At 37.4% G+C, this 11,356-nt stretch overlaps 3 protein-coding genes across 3 annotated transcripts; 1 reads left to right on the top strand and 2 right to left on the bottom strand.

The window, feature by feature from the left end:
- Positions 1-567: 567 nt before the first annotated feature.
- On the top strand, positions 568-2,729 carry LOC127799926 (CASP-like protein 1). The gene is made up of 3 exons (XM_052334221.1): positions 568-963; positions 1,889-2,015; positions 2,328-2,729. The coding sequence occupies exons 1-3, from the start codon at positions 671-673 to the stop codon at positions 2,550-2,552; spliced, it is 645 nt and encodes a 214-aa protein (XP_052190181.1). The 5' UTR covers positions 568-670; the 3' UTR covers positions 2,553-2,729.
- Positions 2,730-4,201: 1,472 nt separating this feature from the next.
- Positions 4,202-5,831, bottom strand: LOC127799924 (divinyl chlorophyllide a 8-vinyl-reductase, chloroplastic). Its single transcript, XM_052334219.1, has one exon. The coding sequence runs from the start codon at positions 5,642-5,644 to the stop codon at positions 4,388-4,390; it is 1,257 nt and encodes a 418-aa protein (XP_052190179.1). The 5' UTR covers positions 5,645-5,831; the 3' UTR covers positions 4,202-4,387.
- Positions 5,832-6,378: 547 nt separating this feature from the next.
- On the bottom strand, positions 6,379-10,442 carry LOC127799925 (uncharacterized). The gene is made up of 9 exons (XM_052334220.1): positions 10,230-10,442; positions 9,915-10,027; positions 9,539-9,711; positions 8,827-8,920; positions 8,073-8,180; positions 7,844-7,936; positions 7,330-7,415; positions 7,102-7,166; positions 6,379-6,743 (listed from the first exon to the last, which is right to left on the bottom strand). The coding sequence occupies exons 1-9, from the start codon at positions 10,402-10,404 to the stop codon at positions 6,634-6,636; spliced, it is 1,017 nt and encodes a 338-aa protein (XP_052190180.1). The 5' UTR covers positions 10,405-10,442; the 3' UTR covers positions 6,379-6,633.
- Positions 10,443-11,356: the final 914 nt, after the last annotated feature.

Raw genomic sequence — 11,356 nt, 5'->3', positions numbered from 1 at the left:
ATGTTAGGTAATACAAAGGATATCTCATATTTTTGTCACATCTCATGTAGTGACTTGGAAATCATCCACTTTGTTAGTCAAACAATTCACAGGAAGCTATCATAAAAAAAAAATATATATATATATTTTTAACATTATCTTAATTAATTATCTTAATATATATAAGGATAATGTTAATAATTAATTATCTTAATTAAGGTGTGATAAATGCATTTTATTTTTAACATTTATTATATTTTGTTCTTAATTACAAAATATTTTTATTAATTGATAACAAATTAATGTATTATTATTGTGTAATATTTAATCAACCATTAATTAGGTACCCTTAACATTTTTTTACATGTAAAGTATATATCATTAAAATGCAATTAACTATTGAAACACGATCATGTTCTTTCATGAAATTATAATTAAAATTCTCATTGAAAAAGGGAATAAATTAAATAACCTTCAAATTATCTCAAAATGTTCTTTCATGAGCCATGGGGAACTCCAACTACAACTCATTACCATAATCCATAGATATTTTATATATATATATATATATAGATAGATAGATAGATAGATAGATAGACAGACGAACAGACTGATTAGATTGTAAAGTTCTCAACGTGTCCTTCAACTTTACATTCAAAGCGAACAAGGTTTCGGCCGGTTTTCCAATTCCATGGCATCTACAGATAAGCCTGCGCCAGAGCCTGAGAAGGCTGCTCCTCCGCCGGACGCCCCACCGGCGCCAGAACCCGAAAAGGCTGTTCCCCCTCCCGGGGCCCCTGCCCCTCCCCCGGACTACCTGGTGGTGGCAGATGTGGTTCTGAGGGTGTTGCTCTTTGCGGCGGCGTTAACGGCGGTGGTGGTGATGGTCTCCGCCAAGCAAACGGTATTTGTCCCGCTGACGAGTAGTTCTCCCTTCCTGCTGGTGCCCCTCAAGGCGAAGTTCCGTCATTCTCCGGCCTTCGTGTAAGTTAACATGCATGCAGCACATACCATCGGCTCATGTAATTCCTTCATATATATAAATATAAACATAAATATATATTACTAAATAATTTATATTTATTTTTTTTTCAAAAATACTACTGCTAAATGATTTCATACAAATTTTCTCTACGAAATTACTTACAAAAAATAGCAAGAAATAACACCATATTCTTCTTATCAGTACTTGAGAGGTTACAAAGTTCTTCATGAAATGGGTGACCAATAAATTGATAAGAGAAAGTAATTCATAATTATAAAAATATCATCGGCATATCATTCAATTTATATCAATTTCTTTATTCTGTAGCTTCTAATTGGGAAAGCATTATCCATGCCCGAAAGGTTTAGAAGGTATCTAAAAGAGCTTGCTCTGGTTGACACAAAACTCATGCTATTGCCAGTCTCCCTTTGTCTTGTTTTGTTTTGTTTTTGGCTACAAAGGTGAAACAGTACTCATACCACTCTCACATCAATTTAATGATATTTTTCGGATTAAAAACTCAACAAAACGTCATTTCCTTAGCACATACAAGAAGCAACAGTATTGTGTTTGTGACTTTTTTCTTTTCTTGGTTTAATCTATGGCTAAATTGATTAAAAAAAATAAAAAATAAAAAAAGTTGGGGTTGCTAAGATTCTATGCTAAAATAAAAAACGAAATTGTTATATAAAAACTAAGACACGATTTCAAAAGTGAACAAGATTCATCAACCTTCTGGGTTCATATAATATAATAGTCTTGCTGCCACTGGATTTGGTGAGCCGTCACAGCTAATTTTTAATCCACTGGAGTCCTAAGGTGGGTTTCTGATGCAGGACAAACTGCAACTTGATGATATATGTATATATTAATGGGAATAAAGATTAGAAGCCTAGCTAATTAAACAAGTAACAATTAATGCAGATACTTTGTAGCTGCACTCTCAGTGGCTGGCCTCTACAGCATCATCACTATAGCAATATCCTTCTTAGCACTCTTGAAGCCAAGTTCCTCTACGAAGTTGTTGGCCCATTTTGTGATTTTCGATGTGGTAAGCTTTTCCAACAACTTTTTTTTTTTTCTCTTTGTATTTCTTCATATATATGATCTTCAATGGCTAGGACTAGGATTTATCAAACCTCAGTTTCATATGATTCGGGACAATTCTTGTTTTTCCTTTACATCTTTAATTTCTGATGCAATCTCTAAAAGCATGTGTAATCTCAACAACAACATATGAACACCTTATCTCACTCATTATAAGAAGTCGGCTGTGTCAATTCTACTTCGTCAAAATATATACATCTCAAAAAGGAAAAAAAAAAAAAAAATTATGAATTGGATTACAATCACTGTGGTGCAGCTCATTCTGGGGATTGTAGCGGCTGCAACAGGAGCTGCAGCGGCGGTGGCTTACATTGGATTAAAAGGGAACTCTCATGTGGGGTGGACCAAGGTCTGTAATGTGTATGACAAGTTCTGCCGACACATTGCAGGCTCGATTTCGGTCTCGCTTTTCGCCTCCATCGTCCTGGTGCTGCTGGTCATACTCTCTGCTTACTCCCTCTCCAAGAAGATTCCCAAGTAGAATCCCTCAATCTCCATGCCATGCAGAAATTTGAATCTATGTTGTTTCACTTGTGTATGTGTACTTCTTGTTGATGTGCAATGGTTGGAACCAAATTTGGCTTTGTAATATTTCTGTGGATATTCAATGGTTCAGATGTGCAGGTTGAACGTCAAGAGTATATTTGATTTGATAAAATTTGTTGGGTACAGAGAGAAGAGTTTTCTATGGCTTATCTAATTGTGTACTTCTTGTCTATTTTTGATTTGCTTGAAAGTTGAAATTAGACATGAATGACATCAGGAATAGCACCCGCTAAGCAAATGATAAATCATCTTCAGTAGCAAGAAAAGCTAAGAAATAGAATGGAGATAAGCTGGAGCAAAACTTAAAGCCTAGTTAAATGTCATGCGGATGATGAATCATCCTGGATAGGTCCTACAGGTGTCAAGCTTTCATGGGATCAACCCCAGCTTACTAAAGGAAGCTGCATTATTTTCGTCCACGTTTCTTCTTGTAGGCCATTTTCAAACCTAATCCTCATGTTCTGTCCCCAACTGGAAGCTAACTAGATTGCTATTATCAACTGGTTTATCTAGGAGACAGAAAAAGGTTGCCATCATCATGAATAAGACATTCCAATAATTGCAGCCAATGAACTCTCGATTTATTTGAGGGAAAGGCAAAGGAGAAAGACTTCGTCAATCAATTGGGAATGGTCACAGGGACTATTGAGAGTTCATCAAAAACTCAATAGACCGAAAAAGAAGCACCATCACAAGATTCAGCAGGATTATTCAAGTATTGTCATCTCTTCGTCAATTTACATTTAGGCAAATGGAACTTTTTTAAGTACAGAAACCATATCTTTAATCAGAGATTACAATAGTAAAATGATGTAGAGCTGTAGCTGAACAAGTTATCCATCAATATTCTAGTCAACATCCAATAAGAAACACAAAGGGATAGAGTAAAAAAGAGGCAAGCCTTAACCAGTGATCAAACATTATCATTTTACTAATTTCTACAGGCAACACATGGCAAGTATTGTGCTGTTGAAGATGAATAGCTTTGTCCCAAAGCTATGGTTAGAGCAGGTGCTAATTGGTTGGCCAGACAATCACATTCCCCATGCAAGAAAATCAAAGCAATGCTTACGTTATCTGTAACCCCACAAGTTAAGCTGTGTCATAGTATCCAAGAAAATCAATAGAATAGAAAGTGATTTATTATTGATTAAGAAGAAGAGTAAAAAGTAGCTTCATATATAACAATTGTTAAAGGTGACTTAAGAAATTGGGTTTAGCTTTAGCGCATATAAAATTTAACCAACTCAATTGGTAAAAGAAGAGTCGGTTCACAAGCTATAGCAAGAAGAAAACACCAAGTAAACTACGTAAGGTTCCCATCAAGACAGCCTAAAAAGTGAACAATCTCCTTGAAGAACAAATGAGTTGCTCTCCAATCACCTAAATGAGTATAAAATCTGCATTTTGAGCGCACACAGCTAAATGGTACAATCCATTAGAGATCCATGCATTGTTCTAGCAAAAATAGCTGATCTTGGGCCCGACTCACTAGCACATCGCTCCAGGTTGAGACATGCATCCTAATTAGACAACAATAATTATGTGTGTATAAATTAGTTCACCGCAGAAGATCACCAAAGGGGAGAAATGGATGAAAATGTATCATTAGGTATTCACAGCATAGATTCACGTTTGATCGTTGCAAACACGAAAATCATATTACTTGCAACTTGTAAAAGGACCCATTACATGAGAGAAGAAGAACTGGCCAAAACTGGTACATTCGATGGAGTAATCAAATTTACAAACTTGTCGCAGAAGGGCAGATTAGACTATCGTTTGCTCTCCTAACTCCTGACCAGCCATTCCTTCTCTTAGTACTCTCTCAAAGAACTCTTCCAACGTGTCTTTACCATAACTTGGTGTTTTCTCAGCACTGTACTCTCCAGTCTCAGGATCCAAAAGCAACATACTCTCTGCAGCATAATACCTTCCAATTTTACCAAACTCAGCAGCATCTTCCAAAGAAGGGAATATTTTAACTAGGAAATCAAGAACTCCAATAGCAAAATCCATTATTTCAATAGGCACTTTCAGAAAATTGGGTTTTCTCCCCACAAGTCTAAACAAGATCTCCCCTTGCTCCAATGGCGTCAATGCCTTCCCCGGCCCGCCAATGGGTAAAACCTGGTTAATCTTGTCTTCACTCAGCACGCAGTCCACAATAAAGGAAGCCAGATCAGGCTCACTAATTGGCTTGCAAGCGCACAATTTTCCATCCCCAAACATCACATAAGGCTTCCCATCTTTCACCAGTTCAACCTGTCCACCCAAGCTCTTGAAAAATGCTGTAGGCCTCACAATACTATACGTAAACCCATCATCCTCTTCAGCTGCTTTAACCAATTCAGCCTCGAATTTCAGCTTCGCACGCTGGAATTCAAGAAGGGGCTTTTGCACACAAATTGCAGACAGCAAAACAAAATGTGAAGCCCCATACTTTCTACCAGCAAGAAGGCTATTCTTTGTTGCCTCATAATCGATCCTCCATGAGTCCTTGACGCCGCCAGCACGGCTAGCAAGGCATGACACAACAACATCAACTGAAAGCTCCAATTTCGCCAAACTTCTCTCTAAAGAATCCAAATTGGTCACATCTGAAAAGCACACGTTTGACCCATTCAACTGCTCCAAGGTATCTTCTTTGCTATTTCTACCCCTAATACCACTCCTCTCCCTAGCAACGGCTATGACATTAAACCCTCTATTAACCAACTCTTTAACCACAAATTTTCCAATATACCCAGTTGAACCCACAACCAAAACACTGATATCTTTTGGGTTTTTGTTCCTGAATGAAGTTTTGGGCGTTTCAAGAGTTGAGGTCACGGAAGCTGTGATGGGTCTGAGTCTTTCACAGCTAAATTTAGAGGGTTCTGAGAAATATAGAGGAGACAGTGGCAGAGCATATTGGAATGATTTTACCTGAACTTGATTGATGAAATGAGAGGAAAGAAGTCTCCGGCAGCTTCGAACCTTTGGTGAATGGAGTGTGAAACCATTAAAGGGTACAGAAATGGACATCTCGGCTTCAAGAAGATTTGAAGCTTAGCAGAAAGACCTTGTGGTTCTGATTAGGAGCATCTTGTGAAGAAGAAAGTATTGAATCAACCAAAATCTATGACCTAGTTGGTGGAAGGTTTTTCATGGCCGTTGAGAAAGCTAATCTATCGAAGTGGAATCCGAACGATTGGCGGATATTGGATATTGGAGACACTAGCTTCAAAATCTATACGTGTATTTGTGGGATGGCCCACAAGTTCTATATTGTTCTCGTGGTGGCTGAAACAGTATATTCTGGAGCTTGGAGGACTATCTTGCAAAATGAAAGGGGAGAAGGTTCAATTCATGCAAAGATATGGTTTTACATGTACATTGTAGATAGACTATTTTCATTAAACCTGATTTTAACTTTTATATAGAAAATAGACATTTTCCAAGAAATGATATTTGTAGAAAATATTTTTATTCAAAAATTACATCTATACCCTATATTAGACCGACATTAATATTTAAGATAAGAGGAGCAATTCCGACTGAAAACATTATAAGAGAAAGTAAAATTTCTTTAATTTTTTCACCATCAACAAAGAATTATTAATGAGAGACAACAATGAATGTAATCCCAAAGCCCGTCAAATCCCATATAATTCCTAACAAACAAATGAAATTTATATATTATATAAGAATTAAACACCCTTTACTCTTCGTTCTACTGTTGAGATATTTGAATGTTAGGGGAATCTCTTAAGCTTGGATAAACTGAAATCAGTGCCCGAGCTCAATTTCATTTTTGTCCAAAATTCTGTCCACTTCCATCAGCCAATGTAATTCAGAATATCACCAAAGAATTGTTTTTGTTATTCTTTGACCATGACCCTAGTATGCATGCCCTGATTCTGTACAATAGCAAAACTACCAAATGGCCAAGATTGGACAAAACCAATCTACTAAGAACACCCTTAAATCTTGACAATCCATCTGAGCTATATCCTACAAAATCCAATCAGTAGCTATGCTGATACCCCAAGGAACTGAGCAAAGCTTGAATATTTCGGCTCCCATCCTATTTCCTTGCGAGTTTTCTCATTGTTTAGTTTCTTGCCCAGGGGACCGCTAGTGCCTGCAAAAATATACCCCTCATGGTGATTAGGCTGTCGCAGTAGTGAGCATGATATGCATAACCGGCTAGATATTAGAAATGTCATTCAAGGTTTAATACATAGCTCCTGTGCAGAGATGTAGCCAACAGTTATGTGGCAAGTTAAAAACAGAAAAATGTTCCAGATTCAAATCTTTTCCTCGTTACACATTTTACAATGGTGTACAAATAGTCGTACTCATTTACTTATGAACCAAGCTGTCCAAATAAACCAGCTCACCAGCCAGTTTACCAGTCAAACCAGGTGGTTCCAATTCTGATAGCACTGGTTCCGAAATACTCCAGAATACTTGTCTGAAGAAAGTTTTAAGGGTCTAACCTGTAAAACCTTCAAACGTCTTACTAAATTTCCCGCTCTTATTGACCAGGTCCATTACGTCCTGCCTGCCAATCAAATCAGAAAGAAGGAAAACTTCATTAGTGATGAACAATTATGCATGTTGCAGGTTGCTATAAGCTTTGGGCTTTGGCAGACCGATCATTGAAGTTCGACATGCAATCCAATTATCCAAAATTTAAATGGAAAAAATGAACAAAAAAAAAGAACCTGGATAAAGGATGATTATCACAACCCAAGAATATTTGTCCCCGAAGTTTCTTCTTCAAGATTGCTACGGATAGGGAAGCTGCATCCTTTTGTGGAAGTACAAATTTGACACCAAATTTACACAAGTGAGACAGAATTTCATGCAGTAGCATGACAAGCACATTTGGCTACACGGGTTCAGATAAGGAATTCATGAAATGTATGGAATACTGAAGATGCTGAAATAACATCTTAGATAAAGTGACATGCAAACACTAAAATTAACTTTATCTAATATAAGGGCGCGTATAGGGGTTAAAGAACTAACAAACAGGCAGCACAAGCAACAACATAAAATAGAAGCAAGTTTCAAACTATCAAGTGTTTTCTCTTTTGTTATCATCATGGTTCTGATGCATTCCACGCAATTATTACCATTTAATGAGAAAAGAGGGAGAAGTCAGTTCATACACATGATTCTAAAGACAGTAATTCATACATGAGAATAAAAAACTACAGAAAGTTGAACACTTACCTCGTAGTGTAAAAGATTGAGGATGTGATCTGGACGGGCATCAACTGTACCTTTCTTCAACCAATAAACATGTGCACCTCTATCTGATTTGTACTAGAAGTTAAGCTGGGTGAATGTGCTTACATATTTGGAAATCCACGTATAGATATACCAATTCATACCATAACTCTCAATTTTCACCCATATATACATGTAAACCCCATAACTCGCAGTTCATAAAGGATATGTAGAGTCCTGCTAATCTGAGAACACAACCACCAGTCTCCAGTACTACTTTTTCTGCTCTTAAAAGGATGTCTGTCTTAGGACTGCTGCCAATTGGAACTACTGGACTGTCCTGTATGTCATGCCAAAGAATGGAAGTGAATAAGTGAAATCTGATGAATATTCAACACTTCAAAATGCCAAGAAAAATAAAAGACCCCTAAAAATATCACAAATGATGATCTGATCTCTTATCAGCTGGACACGACAAATATCAAAATAAAAACAGCACATCTAATGAAAGTGAATAAGATTCGCAGAATGGGGATTCCTGCTTCTTCTTTTGTGATTACTGCTTTATATAAATTCCGAAATCTAGGACTTAACACAACAGCTTTAAACAAAAAAGGAAGCTTCATGCCCTGTAGTATCTTTCTGAACTTTAGATGGGAAAAATGTAAAATAAAAATAAAAAGACCAAAGCTTCTCACTAAGTAGTAAAGCATTTGATTTTGAGAAAACATTTTGCAACGGTTGGTTACTCTTGAAAGCATACAGGAAAGATGTTGCAATATGTGCTTTCTTAACCAGGATTTCCTCACTTCCCAATTATGAAAAGTTAATGAGTCAATAAGAGAAAATAATCAATGCATTTGGAATCAAAATAGAGCGATCTCTCAGCATTTCAGGTGGCATGCCTACAACCAATCTGGAAAGACTTTTATGCTGTATGAACTACAATAACTGTTGCCAGTAGAATAAAATGTTAGATGTAAAACCTCATCACATGATCCATTGTCATTGCAATAATACGGTGCAGAACTTGAAGTAAATACGAAAGAACCTTCACCACTCCAGCTTGATGCAGCTTCCCTGGTTGTTAGACATTTCAAACCAATAAATTAAGTTCAGAAATCATCTCCTTCTTACAAAATCAAAAAACAAGAAACAGAAACCCAGCTCGAATAAACAAAATCCAAATAGAATGGGGAAACAAAGTTGCTGCAAATGAACCAGCACATGTAAAATGAAATAGGACAAATTAGCACCCTTAAGATTCATTCTTGCTTGTTGTTAGCACCCTAAGCTTTCCTCAGTCTATTGTTATTTATGTAACTAATACTGCAGCAAAGCTGTATTGATTGAATTCCTCAATTCCCAACATTTAGTAATTTTTGTAATCACTTTTTGTCCCTCTTTCAATATGCATACATATAGACATGATAACCAACATATTTCATTTTTATTTGAATGACCCTTCATTTCTGAATAGTTCATTCCATTCATTTCCAAATAGGACTAGTTGAGTTATAAGTTTCATTTACTGTCCTATGGCATATTTAATTACTTAACAGAACCAAATCAGAAAAACCATAACAGACACCCCGCAATCTGTTGCCAAATAACTGCACCTAACATTCCCAAATTATCCCTGTGGAGCACTAAAAAGTAGCCCGTCTCAATATGCAAGTTCATAATTCTTGTGAATACCTAACATCACCAGGATAGTCTAGGGTTCGGGATGGAGGAGCACAAAAAATCACATTGGGAAACTTATGAGTTGGCTTCGTTCCCTTCAACGATGGATTGATCCCAATTTTAATCAACTCCTTGTGGTGATCTGCTGTCACTGTCTGGCCAACAATTTGACAATCTGGATTCTCCTGCATTCAACAATTACACAAAGAAACAAGTACTATTATCACAAAGTACACATTTTTAACACAGTTCCTAAAATTCCGAAATGAGCGGGAAGAAGAAAAGGTTACAAACACAGAACCAAACTGATTCATCAAAAAGCAGGTCGGCAGATTAGATGAGGACTATACTGTAACGATACAGCTAAATTAAACGGTTCGAAATTTACCTCCCGCCATTTCTGAGCAACCGAACGGCCTAAAACACCCGGCCCTACTATGAGCAAGTCGTTGGCTCCGAGGAACCCGGCTGGCGAAGCATCCGCCGCCTCAATTGGTCCACCTTCACCATCCAAAAATCCAATCAATTCGAAAACCAAAACAAACAAAACCAATGCCTAAATCTGTATAATTACACCACAATCCAGTAGTAGAATCGTGCAATGCAAGTAGCAAAATGTTCTCTGAATCTACATAAATATTTCCACGCATGTATAGAGAGAGAGAGAGAGAGAGAGAGAGAGAGAGAGAAACAGATGAGACACCGATGGTAGAGGATGCGTTGATTCGCACTGAATTCGCCATTAGCAACGATGATGGAGTGTGTTTGGCCATGAAATTGGTGCTCCTGAAGAGGGAGAAAGGCGAATTTGAGATGTTCGAGCCATTGTTGAGCTTCGTTGGAGGAGTGAAGACGATGAATGACAGTGCCGTGCTCATGGATTGGCCCGTTGCAAATGGAGCGACTTGATCCTGTTTTCTTTCCCACCTATCTCTGCCGTCTATATATTTTCCTTCGCTTCTATTTTGCTAAAACAGGCTGGGCTAAGTCGGGCCGAACCCCTCCCATACGGGCCGTGTCACACAGGCCCACTCGTTATTTTGATAATTTTTTAAAAAAACTAAAAAATAATTTTTATTGACTTCTCTAAATATTTTCTCTTTAATTTTTATTGGGAATGGACATAATTTTAAAAAAATAAATAAATTTAATTAATAATGGTTGGAGATCATTTACAAACCCTCAAGTTCATAAATCAAACCCAATTACTAGCCCGTATAAAAATTATAAATCCAATCATAATAATTAAATTAAAACTAAATTTATATAAAACTTTGATCATGATGATTTTTGGGATCGACTACCATGTGCCACCTCTGCGAATGGATCTCGGGAATAGAACATCGGTGATAGAACCTGCAAGACAATGGAATGATGGGGTTAGGGTCGCCCAGAGTGAATTCCGACGCTTGAATTAGTAGAGTAAATATAAATAATAATAAATGTAAGAGTTGAAAAGCTTTTTATACCTAATGAGAACATTTGTTTTTTATAGGCGGGGCCCGCTTTAAGGTACTTGAGATGGGTGGGCACGACTCCCGATGACCCTAGTCAAGATGGAACGAGTCTCGCGATCCGATCCGGATCTTTTGGATTTCGTACCAGATTGTTGACTTGTCACGTATCAGTCTCTCGAGCAATTTACGTGGCGAATGAAGCTACTAGCGCGTAGGATATTTTTATAATTTTAAATAGTGCCAAATCACCTTCCCTCAAAATTGATGTGGCATCAACTGAAATTACTAGAATACCCTTACGCTCTGATAGTCTCACCTGCCACGCGGACCACCTGAGAGACCGACGCGTGGCAAGTCAACACTCCGGAGCGGA

This window comes from Diospyros lotus, chromosome 4, assembly GCF_014633365.1.
Source record: "Diospyros lotus cultivar Yz01 chromosome 4, ASM1463336v1, whole genome shotgun sequence".
Lineage (NCBI taxonomy): Eukaryota > Viridiplantae > Streptophyta > Magnoliopsida > Ericales > Ebenaceae > Diospyros > Diospyros lotus.
The sequence above is the reverse complement of the archived record's forward strand: the minus strand, read 5'-3'. Positions and strand labels throughout refer to the sequence as shown.